The 26,333-nt window shown below is 42.1% G+C and overlaps 3 protein-coding genes and 1 pseudogene across 3 annotated transcripts; 2 read left to right on the forward strand and 2 right to left on the reverse strand.

The window, feature by feature from the left end:
• Nucleotides 1-1,750: 1,750 nt before the first annotated feature.
• LOC115672558 (LRR receptor-like serine/threonine-protein kinase RPK2) lies at nucleotides 1,751-6,506 on the forward strand. The gene is made up of 2 exons (XM_030594373.2): nucleotides 1,751-5,415; nucleotides 5,955-6,506. Exon 1 carries the CDS (start codon nucleotides 2,164-2,166, stop codon nucleotides 5,332-5,334), a length of 3,171 nt encoding a protein of 1,056 aa, XP_030450233.2. The 5' UTR covers nucleotides 1,751-2,163; the 3' UTR covers nucleotides 5,335-5,415; nucleotides 5,955-6,506.
• Nucleotides 6,507-6,999: 493 nt separating this feature from the next.
• On the reverse strand, nucleotides 7,000-13,731 carry LOC115672559 (uncharacterized). Its single transcript, XM_030594375.2, has 15 exons — nucleotides 13,314-13,731; nucleotides 13,036-13,130; nucleotides 12,785-12,898; nucleotides 11,239-11,343; nucleotides 10,940-11,011; nucleotides 10,561-10,673; nucleotides 10,285-10,419; nucleotides 9,475-9,543; nucleotides 9,099-9,186; nucleotides 8,906-8,977; nucleotides 8,730-8,830; nucleotides 8,209-8,326; nucleotides 7,774-7,833; nucleotides 7,549-7,659; nucleotides 7,000-7,343 (listed from the first exon to the last, which is right to left on the reverse strand). Exons 1-15 carry the CDS (start codon nucleotides 13,408-13,410, stop codon nucleotides 7,233-7,235), a joined length of 1,461 nt encoding a protein of 486 aa, XP_030450235.2. The 5' UTR covers nucleotides 13,411-13,731; the 3' UTR covers nucleotides 7,000-7,232.
• A 13-nt stretch (nucleotides 13,732-13,744) lies between these two features.
• LOC115672482 (LRR receptor-like serine/threonine-protein kinase RPK2) lies at nucleotides 13,745-16,362 on the forward strand (annotated as a pseudogene).
• Nucleotides 16,363-19,539: 3,177 nt separating this feature from the next.
• On the reverse strand, nucleotides 19,540-26,243 carry LOC115672560 (uncharacterized). The gene is made up of 15 exons (XM_056314150.1): nucleotides 25,874-26,243; nucleotides 25,156-25,250; nucleotides 24,905-25,018; nucleotides 24,026-24,130; nucleotides 23,736-23,807; nucleotides 23,364-23,476; nucleotides 23,087-23,221; nucleotides 21,894-21,962; nucleotides 21,545-21,632; nucleotides 21,354-21,425; nucleotides 21,178-21,278; nucleotides 20,683-20,800; nucleotides 20,248-20,307; nucleotides 20,023-20,133; nucleotides 19,540-19,835 (listed from the first exon to the last, which is right to left on the reverse strand). The coding sequence occupies exons 1-15, from the start codon at nucleotides 25,971-25,973 to the stop codon at nucleotides 19,725-19,727; spliced, it is 1,464 nt and encodes a 487-aa protein (XP_056170125.1). The 5' UTR covers nucleotides 25,974-26,243; the 3' UTR covers nucleotides 19,540-19,724.
• Nucleotides 26,244-26,333: the final 90 nt, after the last annotated feature.

Genomic DNA, 26,333 nt, shown 5'->3' on the forward strand with positions numbered 1-26,333 from the left:
TATGCTCGACTCGTTTCCCTTCTTCTCATTTGCTCTCTCTCCCTCTCTATTTTCGACGATCGCGGCGACGTTAGTTTTCGCCATTTGTTTTCAAGAAAGGCAAGATGGTTCGAATGGGACGGAGGGACAGAGGAGCTTCATTTCACAGCTCGCCACGAAACCCATGAAGGCAATAATGAGCGTGCAGCGAGACAGAGAGGCGCATGCCCCATAAAGGGTAAAAAGATGAATTTTCTCTTTCTCTGCCATTTTTTAAAACTAACATGTCGTGGTTTTTCGTGAAAAGTGGATCTCCTTTCTGGGACATGATGATGATAAAAATTGTAAAATGGGATTGGGCCCATGTGAAGGTTTTTGCAAGCAAAGCAAGAAATCAAGATCAGTAATGATAAGACCCCTCCCCGCCTACTTGGACGATCAAAACATTAACATCGCCAGACCGTCGAATGATGCACACTGGGGCTTGCGGTCATGTCTTGTCTCACCGACAATTCCGCAGTACCTCCCCCGAAACCTTAATGTTATAGTACGTGACATCTCATCAATGAGTCTTCTGTCCTTGTTTTTTCGCTCGCTGATGCGGCCAAGCAAAAATGGGAAACGCACGAAATAGATCATACAGGTCCGTTTTTTCCTTTAATTACGAGGGCATACCGCATCGCCGAGTCCCGAGCTTTCAAACTCGCTTGACCATGAAGATCTTGGAATCGACCGTTGTCGGCCTATGCCCCCCCGTCGTCAATTATTACAGAGTGATTTTAGAAGCAAGCCGTGTGAAAGTTAGGCTCCAATGGACCCTAATGCCTCGTAGAGCACTTGTCTTGGATTTTGCCCCAAAGGCCAAATCACTTCCCATCGATAAGGTAAGGATGAACAACTATAGACACCTAATTTTGACTAGATTTCCCTGATTATCTAACTAAATAATTATAAAAAATATTAAAGTACAAGGGAACAGCTTTTGCCCTAATAATTTAAGGTCCGGAACAGTTTTCAATGGTACAAGAGAGAGGCTAAAATTATATTAATAGGTTTTGCAATCAAGGGTAGCTTTCGAGATATTTATAACTAAGGTTCGGTTTATTTCGTGAAAAATAATCAATTTAAAAATTATTTACTTACAAATGATCACTTGTATCGCTTAGAATAATTAATTAACGAAAATCATTTTCATTACAGGCAACAATTGATATCTAAACGTCTTCGCGATCGATGAAAATATTTTTCGCCCGTTTATTTTTGTCAGCACTACATACGACCCTTTTTTTTGGAAAAATCAATTTTAAATTATTCATTTCTCGCGAAACAAACGGAAATTAAATAAAAAAAAAAACTCGGAGTCCATTTTATCCTTCTGTAATACGTTATTAATTTGGAAGGAAAAAAAAAAATTTGGTCGTTAGGTATATCGAATAATTAATGGTAGAAAAATGCAAATGATTAAATTAAAATTTAAAAAAAAAAACAGGGGGGACAAAGGACAGAGCATGTGAGGAGGAACAACAAAAACAGTAAAAACAGGAACATCCCGGTCCTCACGCCGGCTCTGGTTTGTCGTCTTCCTCTTTCTCCTCCCACCTCCCTCCATCCGTCCGTCCGCGCACGCACAGCCCGACGCCACTTTCCGTGGCGTCCGCCCCTTTCTTTTTGTATCCTTCCTCCCTCTCTCCTCCGACCCGACTCGGCCGTTCAAAACTCACCTCGACTCACCTCGACTCGCTTCTCTCTCCCTCTCTCTCTCTCTCTCCGTCTGCCCACTGAATCCTAACGTAAATGCCAAAATTTCGATATTTTTTTCAAGGACTTTCTTAATTTATTTTAAGTTTGACCCGAAGACTCTCCTACCGAGGACGGGGGCATTGATTTCTATGGTACCCGGCAGCAGAGTGTCCCGAAAAGACCAAAACTTGAACCTCTCCCTGTAGAGAGAGAGAGAGAGAGAGAGGAGAGAGAAAGTGGGTGCGTCTCTGTTTCCTCTGTAAGCCCAGCGTTCGGCCTTCCTCCCTCCATTGTCGCTCGTGAGCTCGTGAGCTTCAGTCTCGTCGTCTCCGGCGTCTTCCCCGTTTTTCCCTTGCTGTCGCTGTCGCTGCCGTCGCAGATCTGCCGGCGGCTCCTTCCGCCGGCGACGAGGCACCCGTTTCGAGACAGGGGTGTGGCGAGGAAATGGTGGTGGCGGTCGTCTGGTTGGTGGTGTTTGCGTGCTCCCTCGCGGTCTCGGAGGCCGTCGGTCCGGCTTCCGGCGACGCAATGTCGCTCCTCGGCTTCAAGAGCTCGGTGTCCGCCGACCCCGGCGGCCTTCTGTCGGGGTGGAACGGCTCGACGAGCCCCTGCGCTTGGCGCGGCGTCACGTGCGACGCGTCGTCCGGTAGAGTGGTGGCGTTGAGCGTCGGGGGGAGCTTGTCGCGGCTTGGTTTCCCGAGGGAGGACTCGTATCTCGCCGGGGAGTTGCCTGAGGCCGTCGGAGACCTGTCGGAGCTCCGGACTCTGTCGATACCGTACAATGCGTTCTCCGGTCAGATTCCGGCGAGCATTGGGAAGCTCCGGTTCCTCGAGGTTTTGGAGCTCCAAGGGAATAACTTCTCCGGCGGGATTCCTGTTCAAATAAGGTACCATCCGTTTCTTCGCTTGGTGGATTTGTCGTGTAATTCGTTATCCGGTTCGATACCGAGTGGTTTGATTGGGTATGGAAGACTAGCTGCGGTTGATTTGTCCACTAATCAGCTTTCTGGTGGGATTGAAGTGGATAAAAGGAGCGACTGCAAGCTTTTGAGATATTTGAAGCTGTCAAATAACTTTCTGGTGAATAATATTCCACCCGAGATTGGAAAATGCATTAATATGAGGACTCTGTTGCTCGATGGCAACATCCTCGAGGGTAGGATTCCACCCGAGATTGGTAATATCGCAGCTCTTCGGGTTTTAGATGTTTCCCGGAACAGTCTCGTTGATAGGATCCCGATAGAGCTATCAAATTGTCGGAACCTATCTGTTATTGTGTTGACTAATTTGGTCGATTATAGTTCGAGTAGCAATGGCTCGTTGGATAGCCTCAGAGGGGAGTTCAATGCATTCGCAGGGGGGATTCCACATGAAATTTTTCTGCTTCCAAGCCTGCAGATTTTGTGGGCACCGAGGGCGAATCTTGGGGGGCGGTTGCCGAGTGATTGGGGCGAGTCTTGCTCGCTGAGAGTCCTCAATTTGGGTCAGAATTATTTTGCTGGTGTGCTGCCTGAAGGCATGGGGGTCTGCAGAAAGCTTTCCTTTTTGGATGTGAGTTCGAATAATTTGATGGGTCCTCTCCCTTCGCAGTTGCAGATCCCATGTATGGTTTACTTCAATGTCAGCCTGAACAACTTAACTGGTGTTCTTCCCAAGTTTCTGCAAGGCAGTTGCACTGCTAATGCGATCTTCAGTGAAGAAAGCGTCAATGCAGAAGATCTTCAGAATTCCAACTTGGTCATTTGGACTTCTAGAATGGGAATTTCTTCTCGGTCCGATGTAAATGGTACCTCAGCAGTGGTTCATGATTTTAGCCGGAACAATTTCGTTGGCCCGTTGCCTCAGTTTGTGTTGGGAGATGAATTTCTGGGAACTGATAGGAGATCTTCATACAGACTCTTACTGAACGATAACAAGTTCAACGGGTCTTTCCCTGTCAACCTGATCTCGAACTGCAGTCATCTTCTTAGCTTTTCAGTGAACCTGAGTGCTAACCTGATAGAGAGCACAGTTGATGAGGTATCGCTTCTAGATTGTGAAGGGCTATCCGAATTTGTAGCAGCAGACAATCAGATTAGTGGGCCAATCTCTCCTAATATTGCGAACTTCATGATGCTTCAATTTCTCGACATTCGAAGAAATAGATTACATGGATCTCTGCCTGGTCAACTAGGGAATTTGAAAAACCTCAAATGGATGCTTCTTGGTGGAAACAACCTGACTGGGGAAATTCCATCTCAACTTGGTCAATTAACTTCACTAACATTTTTGGACCTTTCTCAAAATGCTCTGACAGGATCAATACCAGCAAATTTGACAAATGCCTTGAATCTTGTAAGTTTGCTTCTTGATCATAACAGCCTCTCTGGGGAGATTCCTCAATCTTTTTCGGCCCTTCCCAATCTTGTGACTCTGGACCTTTCTTTCAACAATCTTTCTGGCCATATTCCACACGTTCAGCACCAGAGTGATTGCAGTTCTTTCAGAGAAAATATTCATCTGCTTCCTTGCCCAGATTCATATGTTACACCTCCAGCTGGGCTTCCAGTGCCGCTGGAAGTTAAAAGGTCTCATGGCCCAAAAAAACGAAAACCTCTCATCATCGCGCTGGTAACTTCTGCTGCTATTATACTCAGCGTGCTCATAATTTTGGTCCTTGTCCTTGTCTTGGGAAGGAGAAAGCTTCGACGACTTACTAGCTTGAGAAGGAAAGTAGTTGTTACCTTTGCAGATGTTCCAGCTGAAGTGAACTATGATAGTGTGGTTAGAGCGACAGAAAATTTCAGCATCCGGTATCTAATTGGTACGGGTGGCTTTGGCTCAACGTACAAAGCAGAGTTGGTCCCAGGTTTCCTAGTAGCTGTAAAGAGGCTTTCTGTTGGTAGATTTCAAGGCATTCAACAGTTCGATGCAGAAATATCAACTTTAGGGAGAATACGGCATAAGAACCTTGTTACTCTTATTGGGTATTACGTGGGAGAGACAGAAATGTTCTTGATTTATAACTACCTATCTGGTGGAAACCTTGAAGCCTTCATACATCAGAGGTCTGGAGAAAATGTAAAGTGGCCAGTGATCCACAAAATAGCTCTTGATGTAGCACAGGCTCTGGCTTACCTCCACTACTCTTGTAGTCCCAGAATTGTTCACAGGGACATTAAGCCAAGCAACATTCTGCTGGACAAAGAGCTTAACGCCTACCTTTCAGACTTTGGGCTTGCTAGGCTCTTAGAAGTTTCTGAGACACACGCCACGACGGATGTAGCTGGTACGTTCGGGTATGTGGCACCAGAATATGCGACCACATGCCGGGTTTCTGACAAGGCAGATGTATATAGCTTTGGTGTTGTACTGTTGGAACTGATGTCAGGGAAGAGATCAATTGATCCCTCATTTTCTGAATTTGGAAATGGGTTCAACATTGTGGCATGGGCCAGGTTCCTAATCATGGAGGGCCGTTCGTCTGAGCTCTTCTCTACAGAACTACGGGAGGCTGGGCCCCTGGAAAATCTTTTGGGGATGCTAAGGCTTGCATCAGTTTGCACTGCAGAGTCGCTCTCCGTTCGCCCCTCGATGAAGCAGGTTGTTGAGAAGTTGAAACAGTTGAAATCTTGAGTTGAACAAGGCTTCTTGACTCTTTGTATTCAGATGGGAGAAGTTGGAGCCTGTTCTTACCACAGTAAATATTTAATCAAGGTGAGTAGCTTTTACAGATTGTAAGTTTGATCTTACGTTTAAAGCTAAGTCCTGTAGTATCCTACTATGATAATTTCCTTTTGTTGGTTCATTTAGGAAAAGTTTCTACAGAAACATGGTGATATCGTCGTTCATATCCTCGATCTAATCTTGTCATGCTAATGTTTGCTCAATGAACCTCCAAGTTCCGAGCGTCACGTTCTGTCAGTCTATAGATGTGGTCCACAATTTAAAAAGCAGGCTGCCTTCTAGAGTCATAGCATTTATATCTATGTGATGCCTGAAACATGTTACTCTTGAAGACAGTACACTTACGGTCAATGATGACTCCCAAATTGCCGCCACTAGGCGTGGGGCTCTAAAATTTAAACCATGCTGAATTTATTTGTCTTGCGGTCTGTTATCTGAGGATGAAAAGGTGTTTCTGTGAATCTCAGCAGAGTCTGCATTTAACTCATTGCATTGTTGATTTCTTCAGCCATACTCCTCGTACTTAAAACGCTCCTCAAACTGAAGCGCCTTCCGTGTTGTTTCCACAGGAACGTCCAAAATCTCGAGACAGTGGAGAGGGCATGAGTACTTGCGAAAACTGTGATAAAGGAGAGAGTTCCATGTCACCGGCTTATATGCTCCCCCCGATTTAATTGTCTGAGCTTGCCAAAAAAACAAAATTACTTGAGACATCAGCAGTGACCTGATGGTTAGAGTTGGGGGACCAAAAGTGCCCAGCGACATGGGATTTCGTGATATTTTCTCACAGTGAAGAGCAACATTCTGGTCAAGTCAATTCATGGAGATGCTGAACAGAGTCTACGGGCGAAAGACACAGTAGATTAGGATTGCTGAATTTTTCTATCGAATGAAGCCCATTTAAGTTGCTTCATTTGCAAATGAAGCCATCAACAAAGATGATGAATGGTGATGGCATTGTACAGAATCAATTTCCGACCAATTAGCTTGTACATTCTTATGGATTTGCTCATATGCCCAGTTGCTGCAACAGGCTTGCAGAGTATGGTCCGCATCGTGTTGGAGCCCGGTTACCAAAAAGGTTCCTGCAGTTTTGTTTAAGGAAAACTGCCTGGCAGAAATATCGGCGTGCCACTACCATTTTCACTAGTCTAGGATATATGTAGGTGCTGCTCATGTGGTTCTTATCTAGTGAACCAGATGACAAGACTTGGACTAACAATAAATTGAAAAAGTCGAATGAAGAGGTGTTACCAGGGGGCACTAACTGAACCCTGGAATCCTGACATAATGGAGAAAAATCTATTGCATTCTTTTGATAGAAGTGAAATGGGGCATAGATCCTGTGAGCTTTTGGTTTTGGTCCAAAAGATATTAATCTCTTCAAGCCTAGAACTCCAAGATTTCACATTCGGACTCTGTAGATCGAGCGACATGAAACTGAAGAAGCCTATTTCCGCCACCATCCTTCCTATATCCAGGTCAGGGGCACGCATTTGCGCAACTGTGCGTGCGCGTGTGCATGTGAGAGAGAGGGGAATATAGTGCTTTAAGAAATTACGACTCATTAGTCCGGATGGAATGAAAAAAAGAAAGCCGCACACTCACGGATCGCCAGTTTCAAACAACAATAACAAAGACCAAAAAAGAATAAGACCGTAGGATAGTATAATTACAATATTAATGAACAAATGAACACTCCAGATAGCAAGTATAGAGCGGCAGCTGAGACTTCCTCTTGTCCAGAAAGGTTGGAGAACTAACTCTCATACATGTAAACGACTCCAAAGGTTCGACTCTCTGGTTTAATGAGATTGCACTGCAGTGGAGATCCACCTTCAATACCCTCAGGAAGCATTAGCGCTCTGTTTTGCCCTGAAGACAAGTTCCTCTGTCGTAGTTCCGATGATCTCGTTAGCACGTTTGAGGTCTACGCAATAATATCTTCCAATAGAATCCTACAATTACAAATATGTGATCGTGTCAGAAGCTATATCATCCCCTTCCAGCGCCACAATTCGCAAGTACTTCAAGCTAGGAATAAAAACAATGCCTCGATCAGTTGCACAATCCAAGAGATCAAAGCTCGCAATATCATTAGGTAGAGTAAAAGACGCTTATGCTATGATGAAGAAAAAGAGGAAACCCAAAGAGCATATTTACCCGAGCGACAATGCCTAGTTTCTCCAGTTTCTCAACTGCATCATCCACATCAAAATTGCAGCTCGCATCAAACACTTCTTTTATTAGCTCTTCACATTGTATATCCAAATCCTTCATCAAGTCATAAGAAAGCCATTCCATTATTAGCAAATAATCCTTTAATAATCCAGAACTTCACAAAACGAAATGAATAAAAAATAGCCAAATACAAAGAGTTGGTCAAACCCGTTTAGTAGCTCTCCCTTGTTCCATCAATATGAAGAATGACAAAATCACCTCTTTGACCTGCATCCAATTGTTTAAACATATTTAAGCCGGGTAATTCCCCGTATTTCAATTCAACTTAACAATAGGTGATGTCTAAGAAATCTCTTCCAATGGCCAGAATGCATAACTGAAATCATTAACCATGTAACAATCTGGTATCTTTCAAATGAATAAGCCTTGGTGGGTTGGATCTCCACAGAACTTTCAGTTCCATCTAGAGGCTAGTCATGGTGTCCAAATCATGTAGCATTTCAATGTCATTTATTAGCTTCTTTTTTTTTCTATTGCATAAACTACCTCCAGAAAGGTTCTTGTACAAGACATAAATATTTCCATTCTTCAACAGTCTTAACTTCTTTGATGCATGAAAAGTTCACAAATGACACAACTTACTTCCTGTTGGATCACATCATCACAGAGGTGCAAAAGAGTCCCCTTCCCACTGTCAAGTTGTTTGTCATACATGGACTGGGTAATTAAGTTCTGATATGCAGCCAGATTTTGCTGAAATCTACGAGCAAAGAAGTATGCCAAAATGAGCAACAAATTTACCCGATGTATTCTCAAAGTCAAGAGAACGGACTACGCATTGTTGTAGCCTAAGTTAATCTATGTAAGATACTATGGCTCTCGATCAATCAAGCAACGTTGTACGATGCATAAATTGTCTTTGTCGTCAGATTCCTAGGTATCCTATCACATAAAACACACAAAGCCCGCACCAATTTATGGACTACCAATTGACTAGATACACTCCTGAACAAACTTTCCATGTAGACCACTTGCATCATTGACTAGACATTTCGATAGCTACGCCAAATTCAACTACTATATACGGAAAACCTATCCATCTGAGAAAACTATGGGAAGGGGGGGGGGGGGAGAGAGAGAGAGAGAGAGAGAGAGCACTTAACGTGAAGTATGTTTTTGCACAGTAACCTATCACTGTAGAAAGCACGGCAAAAATGACCCATAGATCAGCTTTAGGCATGTCAAGAGAACCAACTACAGCACCCTGTGGGATATGATTAGTTCATTAGTATAGTGTAAACACACATCCCACTCTGAAAATAGGGGAAAAAACACTAACCAGACCAACTACAGCAGTGGCAAGAAATTTCACCCAGTCCATTGGAGTCAACCCAGGATTTTTCTTTGCAGGCTGTTAATAGGCAAAAAGTACCGACACCACGTCATGAACATCATAGAGATCATAAGAAGAAAGAGTCCAAGGTGACAGGGAAAATTAAACACCAAACAAACATGCTCAGAAAAAGATTTACTAGTACTATCTCCATATCCGCCATTGGAATGTTTTTGAAATGCTTTAGATATATTCCTCTTTCAGCTTTCGAGTTGGAACTTGAGCGCCTGAAGAGGTAATAGCCTTGTTAGTTGTTAGATCAAAGAGATTTTTCTTTGTAAACAATTCTAGAAAACGATGAACCGAAATAATAAAAAAAATATGAACTAGTTTTAGGTAATAGTTCTGTTTCGCTAACTCCTCCCAGAATTTCATTACCCTTCCTTACATGCACGCCAAGATCACAATCTGTGAACTTATAAGGAGGATAGTTCTTGAAAAGAACAAATGGCTATTATCCAAACCATTCAACACAAATCTTAAATGACAGCGCTTTCAACAGAACACGAGAGTACCTGTAAAGAACGATTATCCTGTCAAAGGTGGGTTCTTGGATAGTAATCTTGCTTAGAAGATTGCGAAAACTGCAAACAACGTAGAAGTATCACAGATAGACAAATCTAGAATGGAAGGCACAAGGCAAGAATGTTTCCGTGTCTGTTTTGCCGTTCAATACTTACTCATCCATCAATACTTGAGAAAGAATTTCTGGACAAGTGAAAACCGTACAGCTCCAAAATTTCGAACGACATAACACATCATAAATGCCAAAAAAGGCAGCAGGAGCAGAAATATACAACCCTTACTTAGAAGTTTGAGTCTATCAACCATCATAAAAACATTTAATAAGGCTCTTAGATTCTGATTATCTTCTAGAATTAATAGACAGTTGTGCAAAACACTACAATTTCCACTTTGGCCACGCTCATTCTCTAACGATCAAGAAACTTATGATTTGCAAGGTACCTTCTCGAGCTCAATATATACAAAATGCTAATATCAAGTCTTTAATACTGGAAAGCTTGGAGAAAAAGCAATTCATGACGGGCTCTCATCTGCACCATTGAGATATTCAGCATCTACAGCAGGAACAAGGGAGAAGGAGAAATATGGAATCTCATCTATCTGATTTTTGGACAGAGCAAGCATGACCTCCAGCAAGTGGCACCAAAAAAATGTTGGTCAGACATCAAGCTATCTGAATAGGTAGGTAAATATAAACCATGGGGCATGAGGACCATGGCATGGTATGAGCCCCAAGAATCGCAAAACTTTAACCAGCAAAGAAAAGGCAAAATGCAAAACAGTTTTAAACTTCAAAGCACCTTATATGCATATTTTCTATACGAATTCGTTCTACATATAGGTCATTCTGCTCTCCTTCAGTCACAATTTCATCATTCTTCTTTGGATTTCTCTTACGACGTGCACTTGACCATCCAGACAAAAGTTTCTCAATCCTGCAAAAACCAAAAGCTGGATGAAATTGCAAAAGGAAAAAGGCTGAAAACAAGTTTGGAATTAACAGCTCAAACAAACAAAGTTTCAAAAAAACTCTTACAACATATCTTCTTAATTGACTTGTCAGAAAAATAACTCACTTGGTGAGTTTCAAAATATATGCCCAAATACGTGCGATGATCATGTCCACTTTCTCCATGAAAAAGTAACCTTTTGTTTGATCCATCCCAATGCCGCGTCTGAATATGACATACTTTGAAAGGGAAAATCATGAATAAAAATCAGAGAAACGGAGAGAGGTAACTATCTTTTCAATCACGAATAGCAAAGCATTACATTACAAAAATTTCTAAGCATATAAATCATATGGTCTAACACGATGAATATGTAGTAAATGCCTAAAAGGGAAGATTAAGCACCACCAGACAATAAGACCGCGCTAGATCTTGATAACTTCCCTTCCAAAAGAGAGGAGATTAAATCAAGATGATACCAATCAACTAGCAGCCCTGTAAGTACCTTATCTGAAAAATCTGGAAGATTTTCTCGAGGATGCTCTGCAAAGTATCTTTTCAGAAGCTTCTTGTCAAGCTACATTTGCCAAACAAAATGAAATAAGCAGATAATATAGCTATGCGAAAATACGAGATATGCTTTATTACTTAGCCTCTCTTTTCTCAGATATACTAAAGGCGCAATATCAATCTCGTCGCTAGCTATTTAACTTAATGCATCTCCTTAGTTCTTTCACAGAAGATGCATAGGCACTTGATCCCATGCCACAAACATATCTTGGTCCCATATGTGCAATTTCATACCTTAGATTCATCGACTGTAATTGGAAGATTAAGGCGATATTGGCCAGAAAGGGCAATACCAATTTCCTCATTTGTAGCAATTTTGAAGTTGCTCTTATCCATAACCTGCAAAAGGCGAAAACTGCATTTATTATTGTATGTTCTCCTAATTTTTCCCAAAAAAAAAAAGGAAAAACCCAAAAGCTATAGATAGAGTGAGTGGGGTACATAAGAAGAATTAAGTTGCAGAAGTTTCTACTCCTGTAGCTTTCTCATAATTTCTTTTGTACTTTATGTATCAAATCTACGACATCTACAGCAGAAGAGGCCATTTTCCCTTCTTGTTTACAGCAGAATGCAAACCGTAAGTCACACTTGAGAAATTGTTATGGATGAAGAATCGGTACTGTGTCCTTCATATTTTCTCACTGCAATATAATTGAAGCCCACTGTAAATAGAGGGCCATGTGTTCCTAAATTCCTAGCTGGAGGAAGCCTTTTAATTGATGGGCGACAAGCATGGGAATCACCCATGTTTAAATTAAGTTTACATTTGGATAATAATGTCCATGACTTGTAACCCAACCACCCATCGTAGTCATGGACCAGGATGGAGGAACATACAGCCCATGAATAAATTCCTTGCTGTCTTGTGGCATAAGCCATTATGATTTTAAAGAGCCAATAGTAATAGGCACTTTCTTCGTGCTCAATCTTTATGCTAAATCATTCTCACGGTATTTAATTAACAAAGAGAAGGAAATGAATGGATCTTTCTTGTACAACACATGAAGGGATAAGAACAGTAAGAGTGCCATAATTTCATATGACGCTCACTTGAATACCATAACTTTTTTTCGCTCATTTAAGTGCCATATCGAAGTAAAATCGATCATTTGAGTGCCACTTCCGACACCGACGTGAATAATTTTTGTAATTTTGTCGCTCACTTAAGTGTCACAAAATTGAAAAATCAATCGCTTAAGACTTAAGTGCCATCAACAATTTGTCTCACTGGAAATCTGCCGTTAGCCTCGCCCGTCCAGGCCATGGCGGCCTTGCTTGCTGCGGGCGAGGGCACAAAGGCCCTTGCTAGATCTGGGCGAGGTTGCCTCGCCCACGACTGGCAAGGCCCCGATGGCCTCACCCAAGGCCATCGCGACCTCGCCGGTTGCATGCAAGGCCACGAAGGTTTTCGCCAGATTTGGGCAAGGCTGGCGGTTGATTTTTCGGTGAGGCAAATTGTTAATAGAACTTAAGTAATTGATTTTTCAAATTTGTGGCACTCAAGCGAGCGAAATTTTTTTTACAAAAGTTGTCCACGTTGGTGCCAACGAGGCCACACAGGACAACCGGCGTCCACGTAGGATAATGGCGCTTATGTGATCGATTTTTCAAATTTGTGGCACTTAAATGACTGTTGAAAAGTTACGGTATTCAAGTAAAAGTTATGCACTCATGTGTGTATGGTCAATCAACTTTCCAAGTCAAATATTGCATTAAATCTCTACTCGCTAGTAAAACATCCACAAAAGTTCAAGGAAAAGTATACAGGAAGCTGTAGTACCTGAAATAGGTAAGAAAGAAACTTTTGCTCAAGTTCGTCAATCCCTTCAGAAGAGAGGTTTTGCCGTTCCAACTTCTGAGCCCCACGCACAGGATCAAAGAGAGAGTAAAGTTGCTGCAGTTATTGGAACAAAATCATAAGTAAGAATAGTGAAATTAGAGGAAACAACCAAAAAGACCGAGTTAACCAATTAAACTAACTAAAAGCAGAAGCTCAGACAATAGAATCGGGAAGAATACAGCTGTACACACCATCAAGTCCTCAAATTGCAGAAGATACCAGGCTCGAATTGTATATTCAACTCTCTTGCACAACCTTAAAAACTCTTTACGGTCAGAACTATGCACTGCGAGAAAAAGAAAAGGGAAAAGAAAGGAAAGGAAAATCCTACTGGTGAGAGGCTCTCCAAACAAAGAGGAACAAGAAAGTCAAAACTACCCAAGAAGACAGCACAAACATCCGGTTTGAGTTACCGATTGTTGAAGTGTTAGGACACATGAAGAAGAAGTGACGGCGAGGAAGGACGTACCGATGAGATTGGCCAAGGTAATGATGAGCTTCGGCTTCAGGACCGGAATCACCGACTCGCGCTCCAGTCGAATAACCTCCTCCTTCTTCTCCGCCATCTCTGTCTCTCTCTGTCTGGCGATTGTCGAGAGCTGGAAGAAGAAGAAGTAGAAGAAGAAGAAGAGGGGATGGATTGAAGGAGACGTCGAGCGAGATTCGTGTGATTACACGAGAAGTATTCTTTGGAAGAGGGATAGAGCGATTTGTTCTTTGCAGGGGAGAGAGGCGATGCCCGAAGACTGGCCAAGCTTTCTCGTAACCGACACTGTCACTCTGCTCCATAATACTAGGCACTGTTTCTACGCCTAATCTCCAGCTTATGCATCAGACGAGTAAGGAATAATGAAACATCTCAGTATTCAAAGAACAGCAGCATTTCCAACTTATAACAACACCGGCAAAGAGGAGTTCAGATGACATACTTGGAGGCAGGGGATTTTGTATCTCCTCCCACTGGATTTCCTGGTACACACACAAAAGCTGGCCAATTAGATATATTAGCAATTAGTTTCAGATAGCAACTGATACTTGGAATGGCCAGAACCATGACCAGAAAAGGCACATGCATCACACAACAGTTTGTCAGAATATGTGTATGGAGAAGAAGATCTACATATGCGTACATGAACATCCATGTACCCGTTTATCTATCTCGGAACAGTCTCATTGATAGGATCCTGAAAGTGCTATCAAATTGTCGGAACCAATCTGTTATTGTGTGGACTAATTCGGTCGATTATAGTTCAAGGAGCAATGGCTCGATGGATAGCCTCAGAGGGGAGTTCAATGCCTTCGCAGGGGGAATTCCACATGAAATTTTTCTGCTTCCAAGTGCAGATTTTGTGGGCACCAATGGCGAATCTTGGGGGGTGGTTGCCGAGTGATTGGGGCGCGTCTTGCTCGCTGAGAGTCCTCAATTTGGGTCAGAATTATTTTGCTGGTGTAGCATGGGGGTCTGTAGAAAGCTTTCCTTCTTGGATGGGAGTTCGAATAATTTGATGGGTCCACTCCCTTCGCAGTTGCAGATTCCATGTATGGTCTACTTCAATGTCTGCCAGAACAACTTAACTGGCGTTCTTCCCAAGTTTCCGCAAGGCAGTTGCACTGCTAACACGATCTTCAGTGAAGAAAGCATCAATCTTCAGAATTCCAACTTGGTCATTTGGACTTCTAGAATAGGATTTCTTCTGGGTCCAATGTAAATGGTAACTCTGTAGTGGTTCATTTGCCCGTTGCCTCAGTTTGTGTTGGGAGATGAATTTGTGGGAACTGATAGGAGATCTGCATACACTCTTACTGAACAAAAACAAGTTCAACGGGTCTTTTCCTGTCAACCTAGTCTCGAACTTCACTGACATTTTTGGATCTTTCTCAAAATGCTCTGACAGGATCAATACCTGCAAGTTTGACAAATGCCTTAAATCTTGTATATTTGCTTCTTCATTATAATGGCCTCTCTGGGGAGATTACTCAATCTTTTTCGGCCCTTCCTAATCTTGTGACTCTGGACATTTCTTCAACAATCCTTCTGGCCATATTCCACACCTTCAGCACCAGAGTGATTGCAGTTCTTTTAGAGGAAATTTGCACCTGCTTCCTTGCCCAGATTTGTATGTTACACCTCCAGCAGGGCTTCCAGTGCTGTTGGAAATTAAAATGTCTCATGGCCCAAAAAAACTAAAGCCTCTCATCATCGCCCTGGTAACTTCTGCTGCTATTATACTCAGCATGCTCATAATTATGGTCCTTGTCCTTGTCTTGGGAAGGAGAAAGCTTAGTCGATTTACTAGCTTGAGAAGGAAAGTAGTTGTTACCTTTGCACATGTTCCAGCTGAAGTGAACTACTAGCGTGGTTAGAGCGACAGAAAATTTCAAAATCCGATATCTAATTGGTATGGGTGGCTTTGGCTCAACGTACAAAGCAGAGTTTGTCCCTGGTTTCCTAGTAGCTGTAAAGAGGCTATGTGTTGGTAGATTTCAAGGCATTCAACAATTAGATGCAGCAATAAGAACTTTAGAGAGAATGGCATTAGAAACTTGTTACTCTTATTGGGTATAATGTGGGAGAGACAGAAATGTTCTTGATTTATTACTTTCTATCTGGTGGAAACCTTGAAGCCTTTATACATTAGAGGTCCGGAGCAAATGTAAAGTGGCCAGTGATCCACAAAATAGCTCTTGATGTAGCACAGGCTCTGGCTTGCCTCCACTACTCTTGTAGTCCCAGAATTGTTCACAGGGACATCAAGCCAAGCAACATTCTGCTAGACAGCAAGCTTAACGACTACCTTTCAAACTCTGGGCTTGCTAGGCTCTTAGAAGCTTCTGAAACACGCCATGACGGATGTAGCTGGTATGTTCGGGTATGTGGCAACAGAATATGCGACCACGTGCCGGGTTTCTGACAAGGCAGAGTATATAGCTTTGGTGTTGTACTGTTGGAACTGATGTCAGGGAAGAAATCGATTGATCCCTCACTCTCTGAATTTGGAAATGGGTTCAACATTGTGGCATGGGCCAGATTCCCAATTAAGGAGGGCCGTTCATCTGAGCTACTCTAGACAGAACTACGGCAGGCTGGGCCCCTGGAAAATCTTTTGGGGATGCTGAGGCTTGCATCAGTTTGCACAGCAGAGTCGCTCTCCCTTCGCCCCTCGATGAAGCAGATTGTTGAGGAGTTGAAACAGTTGAAATCTTGAGTTAAACAAGGCTTCTCGACTCTTTGTATTCAGAGGGGAGAAGTTGGAGCCTCTTCTTACCACAGTAAATATTTGATCGAGGTGAGTAGTTTTTACAGATTGTAAGTTTGATCTCACGTTTAGATCTAGTCCTGTGTATACTTCTCTGATAATTCCCTTTTGTTGATTCATTTAGGAAAAATCACTACAGAAAGATGTTGATATTCTTGTTCATTTCCTTTATGTAATCTTAAAGTCGTGCTAATGTTTACTCGATGAATCTCCCCGAGCATCAAACTCGATCAGTCTATAGATGTGGTCCACTATTTAAAAGGCAGGCTGCCTCCAAGAATCATAGCATATTATATTTATGCGATGCCTGAAACATGTTACTCTTGAAGACAGTACACTAACAGTTAGTGATGACTCCCAAATTCCCGCTGCCAGGGGTGGAGCTCTACAATTTAAATCATGCTGAATTTATTTGTCTTGCGGTCTGTTATCTAAGGATGAAAAGGTGACCGTGAGGATCTCAGCAGAGCCTTTATTTAACTCATCGCAGTGTTGATTTCTCCAGCCGTACTCCTCGTAACCCAAACGCTCCTCAAACTGAAGCACCTTACGTGTTGTTTCCACGGGAACATCCAAAATCCCGAGACACTGGAGTGAGATCTGCCGTGGACTAATCTCTCAGCCAAATGTTTTACTTGGAAAAGAGTGACAGGGCACTCGAGTAAGTACTTGCGAATACTGTGACAAAGGAGAGAGTTCCATGTCACCTGCTTATATGCTCCCCTGATTTAGGGCCTATTTGGTTCAACATTTGAAAGCTACTTTGGAGCTCTAAAGTCCTTTGATAAAATGCAAAGTTGTTTGGCAAATTTTTTGGCAAGTTTTGAGGAGATGCAATTGCATCTCCAAAGCTTTCCAAGGGCCTTTGGCTGAATGGAGTCCATGAGGGGCCCGTTTAATTCGACTTTGGGGAAATGTAAATATCTTTGGGCTAAAGGGATTTTCTGAAATGCAAGTAGTGTTTGATAAGTATTTTTTAAAATCAACTTGGGATAAAGGACTTTTGCTAATATTTATAAAAAAAAAAGCTCCGGTGGAGCTTAACCACCGGCCAGATCTGGTCGCCAGCCACCGCCGCCGGCTAGATCTGGTCGCCGGCCACTGTCGCTTGGGGTCGCGCGACCCCGGCGACCGCCGCATAGGGTCGACGGACCTCAGGCGTCACTTGGGTCGCGCGACCCAGGCGGTCGCCGGACCTCAGGCATCGCTGAGGTTGCGTCCGTTTGGTTCGACTTTGGGGAATGCAAATACCTTTGGGCTAAAGGGATTTTCTGAAATGCAAGTAGTATTTGATAAGTTTTTTTTAAAATCGACTTGGGCTAAAGGACTTTTGCTAATATTTAAACAAAAAAAAGCTCCGGTGGAGCTTAACCACCGTCCAGATCTGGTCGCCAGCCACCACCGTCAGCTAGATCTGGTCGCCGGCTACTGCCAAGCGACCGCCGCATGGGGTCGACGGACCTCTGGCATCGCTTGGGTCGCGCGACCCATGCGGTCGCCGGACCTCGGGCATCGTCGGGGTCACATGACCTAAGCGACGCCTGAGGTCTGGCAACCCCTGGCGGCGGTCGCCGGGGTCGCTTGACCCCCGGACGACGGTCGCCGGGGTCGGGCTAGCCCTCAGGCGACGGTCGCCGGACCTCGGTCTGGGGAAGATGAATAGTGCAAGTTGCATTCCGAAAATGCAACTTCCCAAAGCACCTCCATCCTTACATTGGTCAAAAGTCCCTTGGAGAGCATTTCAAATGCAATTGCATCTCCCCAAAGTGAGTAAAAAATATTGTCAAACACCATTTGTATTTAGCTAAGGGACTTAGAGCCCAAATGAACATTCCAAATACTGAACCAAACAGGGCCGAGGAGCCTTGGGAAGTTGCATTTTCGGAATGCAATCGGGCACTGTTCATCGCGCATTGTTCATTGTCTTCCAAGCAGCTAGTCCGGCGGCCAGCCATCGCTGCCTGAGAGCTAGCGCCCTGGCGATTGCCGCCTGGGGTTGTCGGACCTCAGGGCGTCGCTTGGAAGGCGCGACCCGGGCGGCGCCTTTGAGGTCCGCGACCTCGGGCGGCGGTCGGCCAGGATCGCACGACCCCAGGTGACCGCCCGCACGAGGTCATCGGACCTCAGGCCGCCTCGCCTAAGGTCACGCGACCTCAAGCCGCCTCGCCTGACCTCAGGCGAGGCTGGCCGGCGACTAGATCTGGCTGGCATCGGTGGTCGGTTGGCCATCTTTTTTTTTTTTTAAATAACAGCAAAAGTCTTTTACAAATAATTTTTACCAAATCGTATTTAGACCAAAGTTGCTTTCAAATGTGATTTTAAAATATACATTATCAAACACTACTTGTATTTTGAAAAACTCTTTTAGCTCAAGGGCCTTTGCATTTTGCCAAAGGTATTCCCCCAAAACCGAACCAAAGGGGCCCTTAATAGTCTGCGTATGCCAAAAAAACTAAATTACTCGAGACATCAGCAGTAACCTGATGGTTAGAGCTGGGGGACCGGAAGTGCTGGCGACATGGGATTTCGCAGTTCTTTCTCACGGTGAAGAGCAATATTCTGGTCAAGTTGATTCATGGAGATGCTGAACAGAATCTAGGGGCGAAAGACTGTTGTTTTTTTGGTCGGTTAGGGGCAAAAGACTTGAGTAGATTAGGATTAGTGGAAATTTTCTATCTAACGAAGCCCTATAAGTTGCTTCATTTGCTAATCAAGCCATCAACAAAGATGATGAATGGTGATGGCATCTTACAGAATCAATTTTCAATCAATTAGCTTGTACATTCTTAACGATTTGCTCACACGCCCAGTTGCTGCAAGTCTTTCAGAATATGGTCGACGTCGTGTTGCAGCCCGGTTACCAAAAAGGTTCCTACTGTTTTGTTTAAGGAAAGCTGCCCGGCAGGAATACGAGTGAACCATTTCTCTAGCCTAGGATATACGTAAGTGCTGCTCATGCAGTTCTTTCCTAGAAAACCAGATGACAAGCTGTCGAAGATGACTTAAACTAACGATAAATGCCAAGAAGTTGAATAAAGAGGTGTTACCAAGGGGCAATAACTGAACCCTGGAATCCTGAAATTACAGAGAAGAATCTATTGCATTCTTTTGATAGAAGTGAAATGGGGCATGGATGCTGTGAGCTCTAGGTTTTGGTCCAAACGGTATTTATTCCTTCAAGCCAAGAACTCCTATGATCACATTCCAAATCTGTAGATCGAGCGACATGAACCTAAAGAAGCCTATTTCCACCACCATCCTTCCTATATCCAGGTCAGAAGCACACAACCACCTTTAGCATTTGCATAACCGTGTGTGCGCGCATGAGAGAGAGTTACGACTGATTAGTCCTGATGGAATGAAAAAAGCAGCCGCACACTCAGAAATCGTGAGTTTCAAACAACATTAACAAAGATAAAAAAGAATGAGACCGTAGGATAGAATAATTACAAACATTAAATGAACTAATGAACACTCCACATGGCAAGTATAGAGCAGCAGCTGAGACTTCCTTTTATCCAGAAAGGTTTGAGAACTAACTTGCATACATTTAAACAACTCCAAAGGTTAGACTCTCAGGTTTAATGTGAATGCATTGCAGCGGAGATCCACCTTCAATACCATCAGGAAGCATTTGCGCTCTGTTTTACCTTTAGGACAAGTTCCTCTGTCGTAGTTCCGATGATCTCATTGGCACGTTTGAGGCCTACACAATAGTATCTTCCGATAGAATCCTACAATTACAATCCAAGTGATCAAAGCTCGAGATAGTATTATACTTGGCAGGTCGACAGCTTTCAATAATCCCTATTACGACATTAAGCCCATGACGTGCCAACGAAAGTTATTCAGGGGAAAAGGTAGAGTAAAAGATGCTTATGATATGATGAAGAAAAGAGGAATTCCAAAGTGCATATTTACCCGAGCAACAATGCCTAATTTCTCTAGTTTCTCAACTGCATCATCCACATCAAAATTGCAGCTCGCACCAAACTCTTCTTTTATTAGCTCTTCACATCGTATATCCAAATCCTTCATCACGTCATAAGAAAGCCATACATCATTAGCAAATATATCCTTCAATAATCCAGAACTTCAAAAAAGGAAATGCATAAAAAAGAGCCAAATAGAAAGAGTTTGTCAAACCTGTGTAGTAGCTTTCCCTTGTTCCATCAATATGAAGTATGACACAATCACCTCTTTGACCTGCATTCAATTGTTTAAACATATCTAAGCTGGGTAATTCCCCAAATTTCAATTCAACCAACAATAGGTGAAATACGATCTCTAAGAAATCTCTTCCAATGGTCTGAATACATAACTGAAAATATTTACTGTGCAACAATCTGATATCTTTCAAATGGATAAGCCTTGGTCGGTAGGACCTCCACAGAACCTTCAGTTCCATCTAGAGGCTAGTCATGCGGTCCGAATCATGTACCGTTTTCATGTCATTTATTAGCTTTTTTCTTTTTGCATAAACTACATCCAAAAGGTTCTTATACCGGACATAGATATTTCCGCTCTTCAACATTCTTAACTTCTTTGATGCATGAAAAGCTCACAAATGTCACAACTTACTTCCTGTTGGATCACATCATCACATAGGTGCAAAAGAGTCCCCTTCCCACTGTCAAGTTGTTTGTCATACATGGATTGGGTAATTAAGTTCTGATATGCAGCCAGATTTTGCTGAAATCTACAAGCCAAGAAATAGGCCAAAATGAGCAACAAATTTATAAGATGTACTCTCAAAGTCACGAAAACGGACTACGTATTGTTGTAGCATAAGTTAAACTATGTAAGATATTGTGGCTCTCAATCAATCAGGCAACTTTATACGATGCCTGAATTGTCTTCATCATCAGATTCCTAGGTACCCTATCACATAAAATACACAAAGCCTGCACCAATTTATGGACTACCAATTGACTAGATACAATCCTGAACGAACTTTCCAAGTAGATCACTTGCATCATTGAACTATGCCAAATTCAATTATATATGGAAAACAAACCCATCTGAGATAACTATGTGGAGAGAGAGAGAGAGAGAGAGAGAGAGAGAGCACTTAACGTGAAGTATGTTTTTGCACAGTAGCCTATCACTGTGGAAAGCACGGCAACAATGACCCATAGATCAGCTTTAGGCATGTCAAGAGAACCAACCACAGCACCCTGTGGGATATGATTAGTTCATTAGCATAGTATAAACACACACTTCCACACCGAAAAATGGGAGAAAACACTAACCAGACCAACTACAGCAGAGGCAAGAAACTTCACCCAGTCCATTGGAGTCAACCCAGGATTTTTCTTTTCAGGCTGTAATAGGCAAAAAGTACCTACACCATGTCATGAACTCCATAGAGATCATAAGAAGAAAGAGTCCAAGGAAAAAGGAAAACAAAACACCAAACAAACATGCTCAGAAAAAGATTTACAAGTACTATCTCCGTATCTGCCATTGGAATGTTTTTGAAATGCTTTACATATATTCCTCTTTCACCTTTTGGGTTGGAACTTGAGCGCCTGAAGAGGTAATAGCCTTGTTAGATCAAAGAGCTTTTTCTTCATAAACAGTTCTAGAAGACAATGAATCAAAATATTAATTAGAAAATGAACAAGTTTTAGGTCATAGTTCTGTTTCGCTAACTTCTCACAAAAATTCACTTTCCTTCCTTACATGCAGGCCAAGATCACAATCTGTGAACTTAGAAGGAAGATACTTTTTTAAAAGACTAAACATCTATTATCCAAACCATGCAACACAAATCTTAAATGAGAGAGTACCTGTAAAGAACGATTATCCTGTCAAAGGTGGGTTCTTGGATAGTAATCTTGCTTAGAAGATTGCGAAAACTGCAAACAACATAGAAGTATCAGAGATAGACAAATCTAGAATGGAAGACACAAGGCAAGATTCTTTCAGCATCTGTTGTACCATTCAATACTCGCTTATCCATCAATAGTTAAGAAAGAACTTTTGGACACGTGAAAACCATAGAGCTCCAAAATTTCGAATGACATAACACATCATAAATTCCAAAAAAGGCAGCTGGAGCAGAAATATACAACCGTTACTTAGAAAGTTTGAGTCTATCAACCATCATAAAAACATTGAATAAGGCTCTTAGATGCTGATTATCTTCTAGAATTAATATACAACTAGGATTTCTACATTGGCCACGCTCATTCTTTGGCCATAGAGAAACTTCTGGATTGCAGGTACCTTATCGAGCTCTATATATATATATATATAAAATGTTAACATCAAGTCTATAATATTGAAAAGCTTGGAAGAAAAAATAATTCATGACGGGCTAAAATTGATCTCATCTAGACCATCAAGATATTCAGCATCCACTCAAGGAACAAGGGAGAGGGTGTAATATGGAATTTCATCCATCTGATTTTTGGACAGAGCAAGCATGACCTCCAGCAAATGGCACCAAAAAAGTTTTGGTCAAACATCAAGCTATCCAAATAGGTAGGTGAATATAAACCATGGGTAGAACCGTCAAACGGGTGGGTCGGGTCGAAATGGTCGAACCCAAATTGACCCATTTCCATACACTACAAATTTAGTGACTCATACCCGACCCGACCCATATTACTAAAATATTTCTATATTTAACCAAATCTAGGAAAACTCATATCCAAACTGAAGCGAGAACACAGAGTGAGTGAGCGCAAAATCGAGTGTGGACGAGAGAGTCATAGAGGTGGGTTAGGTCTAAGTAAGTTGTGAACCCATTTAATACCCACATTATTTTTGGGTTTTACCATTCTAAAACCTATAACCCATTTACTGAATTAACTAACCCATATAACAACCCAGTCCATCAAATATGGGTTAAGAAATGGGTATATGACCTATTTTCACAGGTTTAACCATGGGGTATGATGGCCATGGTGGGTTATGAGCAGAATTTTAACCTACGAAGAAAGAGCAAAATGCAAAATTGTTGCAAATTTCAAAGCACCTTGTATGCATATTTTCTATACGAATTCGTTCTACATATAGGTCATCCTGCTCTCCTTCAGTAACGATTTCATCATTCTTCTTTGGATCTTTCTTACGACGTGCACTTGACCTTCTAGACAAAAGTTTCTCAATCCTGCAAAAACCGAAAACTGGATGAAATCGCAAAAGGGAAAAGGTTGAAAAACAAGTTCAGAATTAACAGCTCAAACTAACAAAGTTTCAAATACACTCTTACACTATATCTTCTTGATTGACTAGTCAGAAAAACAACTCACCTGGTTAGTTTCAAAATATATGTCCAAATACGTGTGATGATCATGTCCACTTTCTCCATGAAAAAGTAATCTGTTGTTCGATCAATCCCAATGCCGCGTCTGAATATAATATACTTTGAAAGGGAAAATGATGAATGAAAATCAGACAAACAGAGAGAGGTAGCTCTTCTCAATTAGAAGTAGCAAAGCATTGCAAAAATTTCTAAGCGTATAAATCATATGGTCCAACACGATGAATGTATAGTGTATACCTAAAAGGAAAGATTAAACACCCCTAGACAATATGACCACGTTAGATCTTGATAACTTGCCTTCCAAAAGAGAGGAGATTAAATCAAGATGACGCCTATCAGCTAGCATCCCACTAAGTACCTTATCTGCAAAATCTGGAAGATTTTCTTGAGGATGCTCTGCAAAGTATCTTTTCAGAAGCTTCTTGTCAAGCTACATTCGGCAAACAAAATGAAATAAGCAGATAATATAGCTATGTAAAATTACGAGATATACTTAGCCTCTCTTTTCTTAGATATACTAAAGAAGCAATATCAATCTCCTCGCTAGCTGATTAACAAAATGCATCTCCCTATTCTTTTACAGAAGATGGATAGGCACTTGATCCCATACCACAAACATATCTTTGTCCCAAGTATGCAATAAAATACCTTAGATTCATCGACTGTAATTGGGAGATTAAGGAGATACTGGCCAGAAAGTGCAACATCAATTTCCTCATCTGTAGTAATTTTGAAGTTGCTCTTATCCATAACCTGCAAAAGGCGAAAACTGCATCTATTATTGTACTTTCTCCAAATTTTCACTTTCCAAAAAAAAAAACAAGAAAAACCCAAAAGCTATAGATGGAGTGAGTGCGGTACATAAGAAGGATTAGGTTGCAGAAGTTTCTGCTCCTTTAGCTTTCTCATAATTTCTTTTGTACTTTATGTATCACATCTACAACATCTACCGCAGAAGAGGACACTTTCCCTTCTTGTTTACAGCAGAATGCAAACCGTAAGTTACACTTGAGAAATTGTCATGGGTGAAGAATTGATACTGTGTCCTTTAGATTTTCTCACTGCAATATAATTGAAGCACACTGTAAATAAAGGATCATATTTTCCTAAATTCCTGGTTGGAGGAAGCCTTTTAATTGATGGGTAACAAGCATGAGCATCACCCATGTTCAATTAAGTTTTACATTTGCGTAATGTCCATGACTTGTTACCTACCAATCATAGGCATGGATTCTCCAACTAGGATGTAGGAAAATATAGCCCATAAATAAATTCCCTGCTATCTTGTCATAAACCATTATGATTTGTAAAGAGCCAATAGTATTAGGCACTTTCTTCTTGCTCAATCTTTATGCTAATTCATTCTCACGGGTATTCAATTAACAAAGAGATGGAAATGAATGGATCTTTTTTGTACAACACATGAGAGGCTAACGATCACAGTGGGTCAGTCATCCTTCCAAGTCAAAAATTGCAACAAATCTCTACTCACTAGTTCAAGGAAAAGTATACAGGAAGCTGTAGTACCTGAAATAAGTAAGAAAGGAAATTTTGCTCGAGTACATCAATCTCCTCAGAAGATAGGTTTTGCTGTTCTAACTTCTGAGTCCCATGCACAGGATCGAAGAGAGAGTAAAGTTGCTGCAGTTATTGGAACAAAATTATACGTAAGAACAGGGAAATTAGAGGAAACAACCAAAAAGACCGAATTACCCAATTAAACTGACTTAAAGCAGAAGTTCAGAAAATAGGATCAAGTAGAATACAACTATACACACCATCAAGTCCTCAAATTGCAGAAGATACCAGGCTCGAATTGTATATTCGACTCTCTTGCACAACTTTAAAAAATCAGCACGGTCAGAACTATGCTCTGCAAGAAAAAAAAAAGGAGAAGGGAAATCCAACTGGGGTGAGGCTATTTAAACAAGAGGAACAAGCAGCCAAAACTAGGCCAAAAAAGCAGCACAAGCTTACGGTTTGAGTTACCAATTGTTACAGTGTTAGGACGTGGACATGTATGTATGTATGCAGTGACATTCTATTTTGGGAATAATTCCAGAATTTCTAGATTTCAACATCTGTTAATGCCCTAAAGCCGCCCGGTGAACACTTTTTATCCATTAGTAGTGACCATAAGGTCCAGAACCAAAAAAAAAAAAAATCTCAATAGAAAAGGCTTCTCCTTCTCCAATTAGGCCACACAGTTCCTCTGCAAGTAGAACAATGTCTTGACACCAATACCTACTCAAAGTGTGACCTCGCTCAGTGCAAACCGTTCGTCATCTTCACAATTTCCGCACCACATGATCGACTCGCTCCTGGAAAAACACCCGACCGAGTTTCGCATGGAAAAAAACATGCACACGAACCAACGTCGTTCTTCGCCTAACGTAAGGCGGCCGAATCAGGACAAATCTCCGGCGACCTCCCACGCCCGCGGATCGGCGAGGGTGCAGACACGGAAGAAGAAGCGACGGCGAGGGAAGGGCGTACCGATGAGATTGGCCAAGGTCATGATGAGCTTCGGCTTCAGGACCGGGATCACCGACTCGCGCTCCAGCCGAATGACCTCCTTCTTCTTCTTATCCGCCATCTCTCTCTCTCTCTCCCTCCCTCGCGATTGTCGAGAGCTGGAACAAGAACAAGAACAAGAAGAAGAAGAAGAAGAGCAAGAAGAAGAAGAAGAAGAAGAAGAAAGGGCGATGGATTGAAGGAGACGTCGAGCGAGATTCGTGAGATCACGCGAGAAGTATTCTTTGGAAGAGAGAGAGAGGGAGAGAGAGAGAGAGAGCGATTCGTTCGTTGCAGCTGGGGGGAGGAGTGGCGATGCACGAAGACCTGCCGAGCTTTCTCGTAACCGACACTACTGTCACTGTGCTCCTGGGGGGCTCTAATCTCCGTTTAATCAAGATTAATTAACGGCGAGAAAATCATTAAATAAAAAAAAAAAAAC

Source organism: Syzygium oleosum, unplaced genomic scaffold (assembly GCF_021117445.2).
Source record: "Syzygium oleosum isolate NSW1041296 unplaced genomic scaffold, Sole_v2.1 Sole_v2.08, whole genome shotgun sequence".
NCBI lineage: Eukaryota > Viridiplantae > Streptophyta > Magnoliopsida > Myrtales > Myrtaceae > Syzygium > Syzygium oleosum.